The sequence below is a fragment of the Lucilia sericata genome, unplaced genomic scaffold, assembly GCF_015586225.1.
Source record: "Lucilia sericata isolate MDLA Ls3-8-SP2 unplaced genomic scaffold, ASM1558622v1 Contig000252F_arrow, whole genome shotgun sequence".
Taxonomy (NCBI): domain Eukaryota; kingdom Metazoa; phylum Arthropoda; class Insecta; order Diptera; family Calliphoridae; genus Lucilia; species Lucilia sericata.
This window is the reverse complement of record NW_023994278.1, coordinates 92,430-108,547: the sequence shown is the minus strand read 5'-3', so window position 1 is coordinate 108,547 and position 16,118 is coordinate 92,430. Positions and strand designations below refer to the sequence as shown.

The 16,118-nt window shown below is 27.9% G+C and overlaps 1 protein-coding gene across 1 annotated transcript; it reads left to right on the top strand.

Moving 5' to 3' along the window:
• Positions 1–1,401: 1,401 nt before the first annotated feature.
• On the top strand, positions 1,402–15,805 carry LOC119602777 (ubiquitin-conjugating enzyme E2 G1). Its single transcript, XM_037954477.1, has 3 exons — positions 1,402–1,842; positions 14,916–15,018; positions 15,093–15,805. The coding sequence occupies exons 1-3, from the start codon at positions 1,797–1,799 to the stop codon at positions 15,448–15,450; spliced, it is 507 nt and encodes a 168-aa protein (XP_037810405.1). The 5' UTR covers positions 1,402–1,796; the 3' UTR covers positions 15,451–15,805.
• The last annotated feature ends 313 nt before the right edge of the window (positions 15,806–16,118 follow it).

Below are 16,118 nucleotides of genomic sequence, written 5' to 3'. Positions count from 1 at the left end.
TATTAGGAAATCCACAAAAAAAAAGAAAATTTGTTTTTAATTTTAAATGAATTATGTTTATAATCATAAAATTAATTTGTATTTTCATACATATTTACTTTTATTTGATTAATTATGTAATTTATCATAGTCTGTAAGAAAATTGTTTCTAGACTGAATTAAATAAATAAATAAATAAAATTAAATTAAATTAAATTAAATTAAATTAAATTAAATTAAATTAAATTAATTAAATTAAATTATAATTAAATTAAATTAAATAAATTAAATTAATAAATTAAATTAAATTAAATTAAATTAAATTAAATTAAATTAAATTAAATTAAATTAAATTAAATTAAATTAAATTAAATTAAATTAAATTAAATTAAATTAAATTAAATTAAATTAAATAATAAAAATTAAATTAAATTAATTAAATTAAATTAAATTAAAATTAAATTAAATTAAATATTAATTAAATTAATTAAATAATAAATTCGTCGTTACTTCGACTTCAAAAATTCAGTCATGTGATAAATAAATATTATATCGTCGTTACTCCGACAAAACAATGTGAAAATTTTCGATTAATTTTTTATTTCACTGAAGTAAATTTGTTATGTTTGTGTAATTAAATATTGAAATTTAAACTATTTTGCTCTAAATTCTTGAACAAAGCGGTTATGTGTAGCTTTTATTCAATATTTAATTATAGATCAGAAATGGCGAATCTTTCTGGAATATATTTAAAACACTCTTGTATAAAGTGGGCTTAGATTTGCCCAAAAAATATAACTTCGAATGTAGTTCGCGAAATTACAAAATAAACAGTTTTTTTGCTCCCCTGAAAACACAGAACTGTTTTTGTCAGAGCAACGGCGATATGTGAATTTGGTATCAGGTACATATATAATATATAAATACCTCATATTTCAAACAATAATTCAGTACAATGTGTTTTAAGGTGGAAGTACACAACACGCGTTGTGCGTGCGTTTTACGCTTTTTAAACTATTCGCGCATTACAAACTGCAAGTTACACACCACGCATCATTTTGATCTTTCTTTTAATGTTTTTTAAGACTATTACTGTTTTAAAAATCAAAATTTTAAGTTTTTGTTTATTTTTTAATATTAACTCAAAATTTTAAGTTTTGTTTATTTTTTTAATATTTTTCTTTCATTGTTGATGAAATCTATTTCATTTCAGTTTATTCTTATTCTACACAAAACAAAATACAACCCTGTCAAAAGTTGAAAGTTGCTGAACTTTTCGCGGCAGACGCGTTACAAAATACAGTGTGTAACTTGTTAAATTAAAACACACTATTTCAACTTTTTTTGACAGAAGCCTATAACGCGTTGCCGCATACAACGCGTGTTGTGTACTTCCTTCCACCTTTAATATAAATACACGCAAATACGATTCAATATAATTTGAGTATTTTGCAAAAAAAATCGATTAACTTTTATTATTATAAGTTGATTTCCGAAACCTGAAGAAACACATTTTTGGAAAATACAACCATGTACTTCACTACACTCAAGTAACGAGTAATTGGTATTTACTCGCTGTTATATATTTGCAGAAAGATTTGCCAATTTTGCTGTAAAGAAATTCACCTAGACGATATATTTGATCCTCTGCGGCGTTTGGGAAATTATATTTGGTTTGAAGTTAATAACTGAACCGGGGTCCATATACTCATCATAACCCATAAATAAAAAATCAAGAAATAATTTTAAGAAAAATCAATTAACAACAACAAAGACTTTTGTTCACCTAGAAACATAGAATTCAATTTTTAGTAAAGATGTCGGAACTTCAGTCGTCGCTGTTGTTGAAAAAACAATTGGCAGGTAAGTTTTGTGCAAATGTCCAAAATAAAAGGCATGTATTTATTTGACCGTAAAATCTTATTCGCATTCTGTGATTACAATGTGAATATCTAATAATGCTACATTTTAATTGCTAAAAAATGTTAATTTTTTTTACTAAAAATACATTTTTCTTTCGCTGCCGGTAGAATAGAAATAAGGAAAAAGGTTACAAATCGATTAGCCAGGAAAAGGCCACATTTATAATGAATGCATGGTAGAAATTTATACCGCATGTTTTTATGTCTGCAGATTGTCCGTCCGACTGCCGACATTTTCATCTGCATATTTTTTGTCTTCAAATCAGTCATAGACATATCGACCTCCGCCTACCTCAGTTTTCGTTGTTCATTTTTTTTGTTCTTCATTGTGTTGCTTCTGTTCGCCTTTGTTTTCTGATTTTGGTATTGTTGTCATTTGTTGTTTAAGGTCAGACCGGCCAATGAGTGGATAAACATGTTCCTTTTTGATGAAATAGTTGTCCACATTTTCCAACTCTAATTTAAATTGTCATTTCGTCTTATTTTAACTTTGACAAAATTTTCTAGAAGTGAGTCATTACGAAGTTTTCGACATTCAAGGGCAATGACCTTGTTTCATGTGCGTTTCAACAAACAAACACATGAGAAAGCAAAACAGGATACAAGAACTCCACACTACATCATACTGAATAATTATGATGCTGTCAAATGAATATACAATGTGCCTCTACATACAAATGTATGTGCATGTGTATGCAGTTCTCGTAAACAAAGAACGTTTATTGTCAATTAAAAAAATAAATACTTGTTCTTTATAAAAAATAATATATTTTTGATAATAGTTCAAAATTCTAGGTATGTAATGAGTTGAGCAATTTGAATCTTTATAGTAAAAAAGTATGGTTAATGTACCATATAACACTTTATCCTGTGTTGGCGTAGTGCACTAAATAATTAGTTTCCATTAATGACGAAGTATTTTCAATTACTACAGTTCATGTAGTAAAAGTATAGCCATCACTAGTGAAATTAAAAATTTGTTTACCTTGTAAAAGGTAAAAAATATTAGTGTGAGAAAAAATTCAACCACTAACGCTGGTAAAAAACAAAAATCTATACATGTACATTGTATTGTCAAAATAAAGGATAGTTTTTATGATAAAGATTATCAAAATTTTTAACTTAAATGTTTTTGTTTAAAAACCACAGCCTCGGACAGTACAAAAATGCGATTGGGCGGTTAAATTTATTATTCTTTTGGGACATTGATAAATCTATTTATGTATTGGAACATATCGGATGATAATATGAAGGAGGCTGTATTCGGAATGGGTATATTCATTAGCTGGTTACTGGATAAGGACAAAAAACCTTCAGCTGTCGTAGTTCAATAGTTAAAAATTCTATGTAATGAGTTGAGCAATTTGAATCTTTATAGTAAAAAAGTATTGTAGTTTAACCCCAATATTCATAAAGGTGTTAATGTACCATTTAACACTTTATTCTGTGTTGGCGTAGTGCACTAAATTTTTAGTTTCCATTAATGACTAGAAGTATTTTCAATTACTACAGTTCATGTAGTAAAAGTATAGCCATCTCTGGTCAAATTAAAAATTTGTTTACCTTGTAAAAGGTAAAAAATATTAGTGTGAGAAAAAATTCACTAACGCTGGTAAAAAAAACAAAAATCTATACATGTACATTGTATTGTCAAAATAAAGGATAGTTTTTATGATAAAGATTATTAAAATTTTTAACTTAAATGTTTTTTGTTTAAAAACCACAACCACGAACAGTACAAAAATACGATTGGGTTAAATTTATTATTCTTTTGGGACATTGATATATCTATTTATGTATTGGAACATATCGGATGATAATATGAAGGAGGCTGTATCCAAAATGGGTATATTCATTAGCTGGTTACTGGATAAGGACAAAAAACCTTCAGCTGTCGTAGTAATAAAATGGATGTGTTTGCAATATAATAATTTAACAAAATTAATAAAATTAATAATTTAACAAAATTCTCTGTCATTATGTATCTCGGTTGCCACTTCGGTGGCGTTGCCAATTGCCAATATGATATTGAATATTATAATGAAAATCACACCAGCAAAAACGACTTGCAAAAAAAGGAGTAAATGTATGGGTTTCACTGATAATATACTGGTTAATTTTTGCACAATTTTAACATTAGCATGGTATTAGCGAGCATGGAATTGTATTTGAAAAATAGTTCGTCAATAAAATGAATGTTTATAACCAGGGAAAACGAAAATATGCTCTAAAAGGATTTAATGACATTTGATAATATGCTATACTCTGAAATAATTAGGATTTCATATCATATTATCTTACAAGATTTTTTTTTGATAATTGCGTTCAAAATAATAGGAGTAAAAATTTAAACATTTTTAAATATACATTTTTTAGTGAATGATTTAGATTTTTAATTGAACATTTTTATAATTTATTTCTTTAATTTATTTTCTAATTTCTTTAATCTTTAATATATACATATATATTTTTTTAAATTTATATACAAAATCTATTGTTCAAAATAATGGGAATATTCGAAAAAAGAAAGGACTTTCATCTAAAATATTATCAATTAATGTATAACACTTCAGCATCTATTATTCAAGATTTTATTTAAAATTTTGGGTATCTGACCCTCCAGAACTTAATGTCTTTTCGACAACGGCTTTGAGGGGCTTGATGACGTATGTCGTGGCCGATTATGCACAACTATGAAGTAATTTATTCAGAAACCCTTAAAAGACGTTATACGCAAAGTCTAACCATTTTGGAATCAATAATGTTTTCATACGACAACGCCGACATTTTATCAAATTTGTTTGTTGGGAATATGAGAACATATCATGGGGTAATATGTTTACCTACAAACTTTGGTCTACAATTCCATTCTACAGGTTATTAGACCATACCCTTTTTATCAAGACCCATCATGAATCAATCCTATTATACGACTTCTTTGAAAGTTGCTTAGAGCTTAATATTTTTGGATTAACCCTTTCACTCACAAAACTAAACCGCTGAAGTTTTTATGAAAATGAGTTCACTACACACTTTATTTTGACGTATATTGATCATTTTTGATGAAAAGTGGAAAAAGTGTTTTCGAAGGATATCGCAGGATATTATCCTTCTTGTCCTGAAGTGGCATCAAATTCTAAAATAGACATTAGTTTTCTTTGGAAGTAACCACTCTGTAGCTCTGAACTCAAAATTACGCTCTACATCGAGAAAAATTAAAAAAAAATCTTGGGACACCGGTGTCCCGTATACGTGAAAGAGTTAATGGACTTCCAATATATTTTCTGAATTCGTTTAGATTTAAAAATATAATTTGCTGCCTATTCATGCATTAAATATTCCATGTATGAAACCACCACTAAATGTGTTACTTGGCAAACTTTATCGATTTCACTATCAAATCAAATTTTTTCAAACAAAATTTGTTTAAAAATTGATCTGAACTAACTGAATATTAATCACGATGTTTAATAACCACAATTTGGCTTAGTTTCACTAATTTAGGACGTCCTAACGGGATTACTTAAAAAAATGATAAGCGCTTACGACAAAAGCTTATCATTTTTTAATAAAATGTTTAGTTTTTATAAGAGATCTTAAAACATTCAACTTCATAAAGTATTCAAATAATCTTTTAATGAAATGATCTTCAGATTTTTCATTTTTCTTTTCGCGATATTTTCATAATTTTAAAGATATTTGAACAGATTTCATTTTCGTCAATTCTAACATTTTCTTTTAGGATTTTAAATGAAATAATTGTGAACTGTGATTAAAATTTGTTCAAATCATTTAAATATAAGGGTTCTCTTTAATCATTTTAATATTTACTACGAATAATGGAAATTAATCTAAGTTAGGTAAAAAAAAAACTAATGAAGCTATATACAAAATTTCATTCGTTTTTTATTTTAAACACTTAACAAACAAATATCGATGAAAAATATTGAATTTCCGTAAATGTTTCTTTTTATTAATAAGCTGCACCATTATTTTTTAAATCTCACTAATATTTTTTTGAACGTAGCTATATAGAGTTTAATATGATTACATTTTACGTTCAGATAAATAACTTAAATAATTAAAATTTTTCAAAATATTTTTTTATATTTTATTTAATATTTATTTTTTTAAAATAAAATTGTGTTGATAAAATAGAAATATACCTATGAAAAAAAGAAAGCAAAAATTATAAAAATATGTTCCAAATGAGTAAATTATGCTCTATAAAAATCGAATAATATTATTAATTGAATATTCAATTAATAATATTAATATCACAGTTCGAAGAAATCAATAATCTTAAAATCGAATAATATTAATGTTTATTAATGTAGATTCGTTCGATATCGTATGACGTAATTTGGGCCCTGATGAAATTTTAAAAAATTAGGTTATGGAGCACTTTTAAACGAAAAAATGAAAGGTCGAAAGAATGTGAGAAGCCAAGTGGAAGATCCTATAAGCAGTGTGACCATTTTGGCATTTTTGCAGCTAGATTTAGCATTTTTTATTTTGATTTAGCTGTAAAATTTTAATTTAGCATTTGGCAAATTAATTAGAAATTTTGTAAAATATTTTTAGCATTTTTGCAATTTTAGTTTATAAACAAAAAAAGACAAATTTTTGCAAAAAAGATTTATATTATAAATAGGTTTAACCGGAAAAAATCAGAATTAAATGTCTACCCAAACACAAGCAACAAGAAATATGAGAAATGTAATAATTTACACTGTAATTCAAAATAATGCAAAAAGATTCATGAAGATAAATAACTTAAAATTACGCCAATACAAGTGAATACGTTATAATTTAAAATATTTTTCTGGAACCCAATGCTTTTTTAAATTCGAGGTGATAGAAATAATTCAAGAGATTTCATATATTTTTACAAATACGTTCAGTACGCTATTTTACAATCTAATACTTTTTGTTTGCTCATGGAATGAAACATATAATTTTGGAAAAGGCTATGTATGACGGTTAATTAACAAATTTTATTTTTTCCTATACGAAAAAAAAGAGGTTTTAATTTTTATCATCCTTCAGGAGTTCTTGTTAATTTATTGAAAATAAGTATTGAAAAAAATCAATAATATATAATTAAGACTTTCTCATCCTACTTTCTGTTCTTTTTATTTTTACCAAATTTTTAGTAATTTTGTTGTCACGTTTTCTTTTAATAAAAAAAATACTTAAATTTTGAAAATATTATTGACAATTTATTCCAGAATTACAAACTTACGGATTTGAATATATCTCTCAATTCATTTCATACATTCTCATATATATTTTTCCGAAAAAATCTTGGAAGTATGAGTTATAAACCTGACATCTATTCACCGAGATTTAAAATTATTTCATCGGAATTTTCAATATTTTTGTGACATGAAAACCATTTTTAAAGTGTTTTGAGGAAGACAAATAAAATTGTTTATATAAAAAAAGTAAAACTAGAAATATTATACTTTTCCTTCCGAAAACACATATAGGTTTTATACCATGAGCAACTAGTGTAATTAATAGAGTTTTAATGTAATTTTTGCATTCAGAATATTTTAAAGTTAGAGACATTACATATTGCTAAATTTACAAAAATTTTGAAATAATTTTTAGCATTTCTGTTTATCTTAATACCACGGAACTTAATTTTTTACCCTACTCCACTATACTACGTTTGAGTATACTAATCGGTTAAGAATCATTTTCTGAATCGATTAAGCCATGTAAGTCTGACCGTCTGGTAGAGGTTGAAATTTTCAAAACAAATAAGCACGTATGCTTTTTGATCCAATGACAAAACCTTTTAAAAGTGGTTAAAGTCCGTCCTTTATTTTACCTAGCCCCCATACATATACAAATGTATAAAGCCTTTCTCAGAAAATTAGTTTAAATATATCGGAACCAAGGTTCAATTCAACATAAATGCTTTATTACGAAAAATAAATCAAATTTTATACTCATATGGTCAACCACGGCAGAATATACTTTCTTACTTCTTATAAATTACAATGAATTTCAGTTACAAATTAATATGAATTGTTCATAAAAACACTTAAAAAATTTTAGCATTTTTTTTGGGCATTTTAAAATCAATTTAGCATTTTTTCTAGCATTATTTTGGATGGGATTTAGCCGCAACATTTTTTGAGACCTGGTCACACTGCCTATAAGTCTTAAAACAACCCAGCAAACCCCTTGCTTTGTTTTACAACGATTTCCAAAATAGTTTAAGTCTAGCTAATTCTTAAAATATTTTGGGAACAATTATAAATTAAAACAATGAACTTTCTAGCTCGGTAAAATTTTCTTCTACACATGTAAAAACTATTCATCTCACTAACGGACAACAGTAAACCCAAAATATTTTGGGTAACATCATACGACATAACAATAAATATTTTTTGTGAGTCGGTCTAAAGTGTATGTAATATTTTAATGATGGGTATTTAAGATTCGAACGAATATAACATTTCTACTAGTTATACCCTACACCACTATAGTGGGGAGGGTATTATACGTTTGTGCTAATGTTTGTAGCACACAAAAATATTGGTCCTACACCCACCTTAAAATCTGTCAGGCTGGCTGTCCATGTAAACTAGGGATGCCAAACGGGACTGGCTTTTACAAATCCCGGGATTCGGGATTTTGAAAATTGCAATCCCGGGATTCGGGATTTTGAAAATTGCAATCCCGGGATATTTCGGGATCCCGGAATTTTACGGGATTTCGGGATTACATAATTTTAATTATTTTATACACGAAAATCTTAAATCTTCATGTTTGTGAAGAGAATTGTTTAATCTTGTGGAAATTAATCGACAGAAGATAAATTTAAATTAAAGCAATCCAATTAATTCCAATTCTTAAATAAAAACTTTTAGAATATCATAATTTCAGAAATTTGGTAACTACATACATACTTTCTAAATAAAAACAAGTAGGAAAGTATAGTCGGATATGGCCGACTATATGATACCCTACACCATGGGTACATTTTAAAAATTATTTTTTTTTTATAAAAAATTTTTTGAATTTTACCTTAACTCCGATGTATTTAAGCAATTTATTGATGAAAAAAAAAATTTCTAAAAGAGGCTTTATGTGGGAGCTAGGGTCAAATATGGGCCGATCCTCAAAAAATTGGGAAGAGGGTAATTATTATATATAAAGGTTAGTTATGCAGAATGTCATCGCGACACTAATAGTTATAAGTAAATTTTTGGACGTTTAAGGGTTCGTATGCGGGCTAGGGTCAAACGACGGCAGACTCAGAAAGTGATTCTGAATCGATCGGTAAACTTTAAGGTGGGCGTAGGACCAATATTTGTATGCGTTACAAACATCAGCACAAACGTATAATACCCTCCCAACTGTAGTGGTGTAGGGTATAATAAATACAACGTTCAATCCTTCGAATATGTATCAATTTAGATCATAAATGAACATTTTCTTTGGAACATGTTATCTACATTCAGAACAATTTAATTTACCTTTACCATTATTACTCAGATTTGTAGAAAGCTTGAAATGCAAAACCTTCTAGTTATCATTTAAAAAATAAATTTTATATTTGACTGTGCCGAAATAAAATAAATATTGCGGTATGTGATGGAATTCGAACGATTTGAAATCAATCGATTTGAAAAGGTATGATGAATTTCGATCGAGGAATGGTTTATTATTTTCTTGCAAAGTAATACGCAGACAACAAAATACTTTCCATTTAAGAGAATCAATTTAAAAAATATGATAATTTGTATGAAAAGCCACAGAAATTGAATATTACACAATTTTTGGATTATTTTTGTAGATTCAAATCGATTTTATTTTAAAAGTGAATTTCATCAAATAGCTGCTTGTAATGTATTGATATTAATATTGGCATCAAATTGATTTTCAGAGGAGGTCCTTTTAGGATTTCTTGTGTTAATTTTGGTCCAAATTTGAGTCTACTATAGACAAAGAATGTGTATGCTTTTTGGGTCTACGACGAAATGAAAAAATAAATTTGTATGTACTATATATGGCATCATACCACTATAAAGAAAAGGTTCAAAATGTACAAGATTAGCTGTTCTGAATTTTGTTCTGCATAAGTCAAAAATAAACTAAGATCGTAATTTTTAAGCGAAAAAATCCCGGGATTTATTTTGCAAATCCCGGGATTCGGGATTTTCTAATCCCGAAAAATCCCGTGATTTTCGGGATTGGCATCCCTAATGTAAATCTTGTGCGGTACAGGCCGCAAATTTCAAGATAATTTAATGAAATTTAGACCAAACATGTTTTTTAGCACAGGGAGGAAGCCTACTGAAAATGGTTGAAATCGGTCCATTATTTCACCTAGCCCCCATACAACCGTACCTCCCGATTTGGGCTTTTTATGCCATAATTACGTCAAATATACTATAATCTGTCCAAAAATTGACACAAATAAGTTTTATATAAGTTTAAATCAGGGTTCGAAATATTCATTCGCTTATCACTCACGCTCATGAAAAAAACAAATAAATTGTGTTTTCTTATCTTCCATTCGTGTACAAAAACAAACAAAAATAAAAGTTAGCTTTATTCATTCTTGCATGATACTATTACCAAGCAAAAAATAATTGATGTCATACTTTACAAACTACATCTTAATCACATCTTAAAATAAACCCAGTATTTCCTTGCAAATGAAACCCCAGTTAAAAGTGAGGAAAGAGATGTGGAAAAGTCAATACAAATAACCTATTTGAAGTACATCAAGATTTGGTGAAAGAGTAGTGAAATTTACATAAGCGTGTCATTAAGAGAATGTGTTTTATTTTTGACATCCAAAATAAAAAATATGTTTGTTTACTTAATTTTATGTGAAAAGCATACACAGAAGGATACTTCCAAATAAGAGTAGGGTAAACAAGAATGTTTTGTTGTTGTGCAAACAAAAAAAATTTTGATCCGCACCGAAATAGGGATGGGCATAAATCTAGCGTTCTAATCCAGCTGATTTTAAAAATTTGTTTATACTACATGATAGTACTTTTCCTTGTGACTTCAACATAGGACAAAAAATTATCCGTTCTATTGGGGTCCGGGAGTTATGGGCCTCCAAAGTTTTGATATATAATTGAATATATCTCGATTACTGATTAACCGATATGATGTATAAAATGACATATACCATTAACCCATTGATATATGTTTGGAAGCTGTAACCCATAAATAGCAAGAGTTGTAAGTTTAAAAATTAATATTTTTTGAATTTCAAACATAATTTTGTAGACAACATTTGGGTCTTTCCCATGATATATGTACGTTTGAAATTCAAAAAATATTAATTTTTTAACTTACATAACTCTTGCAATTCATGGGTTAAAGCTTTCAAACATACATCATGGGAAAGCCCCAAATGTTGTCTACAAAATTTCATGTGAGATGAGGTACCCTTATATAGATATATTTATGAAATAATGGTACTTTTGTAAAAAAAAGTCGAAATAAAAAACATAAAATTTGACCCTGGCTCTCAATGGGTTAATGGTATATGTCATTTTATACATCGATGGAAAGCTCTTTCATAGACCTTTCCAATGATAGCCATATCGGTTAATCAGTAATAGAGATATATTCAATTATATATCAAAACTTTGGAGAACGGATAATTTTTTGTACTATGTTGAAGGCACAAGGAAAAGTACTATCATGTAGTATAAACAAATTTTTAAAATCAGCTGGATTAGAACGCTAGATTTATGCCCAATTAACTTAAAGATAACAACAAATGAAAGACAACGCAAAATAAAACATCATTAAAGTAAACCGTTATGACACAACACAGGCACAATTTGAGCCTAACAACTAAAAAAACAAAATATTTTTCTACTACATATATACCTATTGAATGCAAAAGAATGAGAAAACATTTTTGTTTTTTTTTTTCATTTTTGTAAAGTAGCAAATAACACAAACAACGCACATATGAATATAAGAATCAAACTACAAAAAGTTCGAACATATATTATTAAAAAAATAACGACATTAATGAGTATGTACTTTAATGAGAGTGATGAGAGGGTCTCTCAAATTTATACATTTTACATTTGTTACTTCTCACAATTCATATACGGGAATATGTACCTAAATAAAAAAATAAATGTTTACATTTAAGAATGCTTAAAATGAAAACAATTCTTAGCTACTCATTTTGCAAAAGTAAGCATACAATAAAAAGTTTGAAAAGTACACTCGTGTCAATTTATCATAAATGTTTAAATTTATGTGTTCATACATGAATTTTTCTGAACCGTGGTTTAAATGATACTGCAGATTTTCGTAATGATCGGCCCTTATTTGACCCTAGCCCCAATACAAACCCCAAAAAAATGTCTTAAACGTCAAAAATTTACTTGTAACCATTTGTATCGCAAACTCAACATAACTAACTGTTATTTAAAAATATATCCTTCTCCCAAATTTAATGAGGATCGGCCCATGTTTGACCTATACTCCTATCAATAAATTGCTTACTTTGGAATTAAGGTAAAATTCAACATAAAGGTTTATTTATGAAAAATAAAAATTTTTTAAATATACTCATGGTGTAGGGTATTATATGGTCGGCCATGCCGACTATACTTTCCTAATTGTTTTTAATTAAATACTGGAAAAATATTTATATAAAAATACTTAAAAATCATCGTAATTGACCAAAATAATCGATTATTGAGTCCGATTAATCGACTTAAAAATGGAAACTTTGATCGAAAAAGTCGAAAAAATCGTATTACGGAATTTAAACCCCGTGGTGGTTGATACGAGTACTTTTACCAAATGTACGATTTTTTTAAGAAATCATCAAAATTTAGCTAAAAAATTGATTTATATGTGATCAATCTTAATACTGCCCTATTTAATAATTTTTTAAGATTTTATTTTTAGTCTCATTTTTTTACGATTCGAAAAAACGAATTTCTGAATCTGAGTACACATCTTCGTACACAACTCTATCTTTGACCAAAAGACATTTTTGTATCTCTGAACTGCCTGTAAGAGCATACGATATTTGATTTCCTCCTTAGTATGTAGCTGAGATACTGCTGTTTTTGTAGTTGAGGTAAAGACTTTATATTTTTCCATCGTTTAAGTAACTCATGCTCACGGTTTTTAATGTCCATTTGGTCAACAAAATGATATTTAACGCCTTTTGGATTTGCAGAGAGGTATTCATAACAGTCCCTGGCTGTGTTGAGAAACGCTTCCCCAGACTTTATTGCCCTCCAGAGTCTACCTTTCACAGTTGCCCCCAAGCCATCGACCGCTCCCTTTCCATAGCTAGTGGCAAAAAAGCACACTCAATTTTAACTCCCCAGTCTTTCATACTATAATATACACTAGAAATGGTAAAACTGTTTTATATTGCGCTGCGCATCCGTCTGAAAAAAATCGTAATTTTTCTCAAATTGGAGTATTTAGACTTTAGGTCATCAATAATTGTTTTTAAAAACAACCAGACTGATATCTTATTATGTAATAAATCGTTACTTATTACCACAAAGCTGTTCACAATTTGACATTTCTGCAACCAAACGCAGCACGTAAACAAAGTAGTTTCAGGGTGTCGCCAAAATGCACTTTGTATCTCATCTTGCGACATTATAGTAATGTTTCTCCAAGTACATTCTAAACTTTTCAGGATCACTCTTTAATTTTTCTCGACTTTTCTTTTTCCTTGCAGCCACATCCATATTAACAACAATCCAAAAATTATTTTGTTATAAAAATGATAAATTGTGACGGTCATTACACACTCAAAACGCCCTTTATTTTGAAGAGAAACCTATTTGATGTTATGAAAACTGTTAATATTTATTGCTTAATCACATATTGTTACTTACGACAGGTCAATTTAAAATAAAATTCCCTACAGCTTATCTAATATTTACTTTTCCATATATTTTGTGGTGAACGTTACACAAAATCATTAGCAAATTATTTTCTAATTTTATGACTAATACAAACCTGAATAATTTCAATTTTTCTACAAGAAATACACACGTGTCGTAGCTTTAGGAACAAACTAAATTTTACCGTCTATCAAAGTGATAGACGTACAATAATAATTTTAAACTACTTCATTGACTTTGAAACTCTTATAGTTTGAAGAAAAATAAAACGAAAATTGGTAAACATATTGAAAAATTTATTCTGAATTATGTTAGTTGGGATTATAACGCTTGCAATTTTGGTATTATAATGTACATATCTGCCAATTACTTATACCATTTCTTGGTAACGATTACTGTGGAATGGCCCATTTGTTAAGAAATTTTTTTATTTCTTTATGATTTTTAGATTAAAATCAATGAAATGTGCGCGTAATTTGCAGGCTTTTATCAGGAATATATGTTTAACTATGTTTGTTGATGATTTCTTGTTTTAGATTTTTATTTTCAACATTTTGTATTATATTTTTGAATTAAACAAAATTCGCTAATATAGGATTAATATTACTAAATATGGCAACAGAATAGTAGATAATGAACTTTTTTTGCAATTATTTCATAAATATCGTTGAAAAAAGTAAAAATTCCAAAAAAATTCATCATGTACAAGTTCATATATTTTATGAACTTTTAATATTCTGAGTGAATATGGTTTGGGAAAAAAGTCATGTTCGATTCATACAATTTATTAAAAAATTCATTCTAGTTATGTATTATTTTTTCTGTGAAATTATGTACTTTCAAATGTATGTACCACTGAACACCGTATGTACATACAAACATATTATGTATGCATGCATACTGTTTAGTTTATGTGTTAATACCATCATGAAATAATACATGCCACGAACATTTTTAGTATTTTTTTAATATTACGAAAAAATAATTAAACTTTATTTCTATGCAGTAAACATTTGCTGCAATTGTAATTTTATTTGCTTTCGTAAAATTTCTTCTAGAAATTTCAAAATAAGTTGATTTAAATAATAAATTTTGTTTCTTATTTAATGTCTGTATATTTCAGAATTAAACAAGAATCCAGTTGAAGGCTTCTCAGCCGGTTTAATCGACGAAAATGACATATTCCGATGGGAAGTACTTATAATTGGTCCACCAGATACATTGTAGTAAGTAGATCCTAGGATTATCTTTATAATTATTATATTTAACTTAAATTTGATCAATTTATTTTCATTTACAGTGAAGGTGGATTCTTTAAAGCTCATTTATACTTCCCAAAAGAATATCCTTTGCGTCCACCACGTATGAAGTTCGTAACAGAAATTTGGCATCCTAATATTGAAAAAAACGGTGATGTGTGCATTTCGATTCTACATGAACCTGGTGATGATAAATGGGGGTATGAAAAGGCTTCAGAACGTTGGTTACCTGTTCATACAGTTGAGACTATTTTGATATCAGTGATATCGATGCTCGCCGATCCAAATGATGAGTCACCAGCTAACGTAGATGCTGCCAAGGAATGGAGAGAAGCGTATCCAGATTTTAAGAGAAAAGTTGCACGTTGTGTCAGAAAGAGTCAGGAAGAATGCTCGTAGAACTCGCCGTCGCTTGTATTTGTATATTTATATTAAACAGTTTGATACCAACATCAAAAACAAAAAAAAAAAAAAAACAATAATTATGATGAAAAACAAAACTCTGAAACTAAAAAAATACATAAAAACTTACAGTTTGTTCAACGCGTCGTCAAAATGCTGCATTTGCAAAAGGAAAAAAATATAAAAAAGAAACTTCAAATGCATTATTTATTTCTCTAAATTGTCAAAGAGTTTATTAATATTATCTTTGCCTAAACCAAGATTCCGAAATTATGAAAACTACATTACCAATTTAGGAAATATTCAATAACACCAATTTCAATAAATCCGTTTTAAAATTCTTTAAACTGAACCTTTTTTTGTTTAATGTACTACATACACACTTTTTTAAAGCTTTTAATTTTCATTTTAATTATGTCATACAAAAAAGCACTACTCTTGGAATAGAAACTAAAACATATATGTTACTGCTACGATTACGATTTAATATATATAATATGAAATTAAGCATTTAATAAATACCAAACTTCAGAAGGAAGAAATCAAATAAATAAATTATATTATATACTACAGCAAAAGTAAAAAGTCTTCAATCAAACAATTGAAAAAAAAAGAAATTCAATGGAGGTTTGCAACTACACGAAAAATTACGTTCAATTGGTACA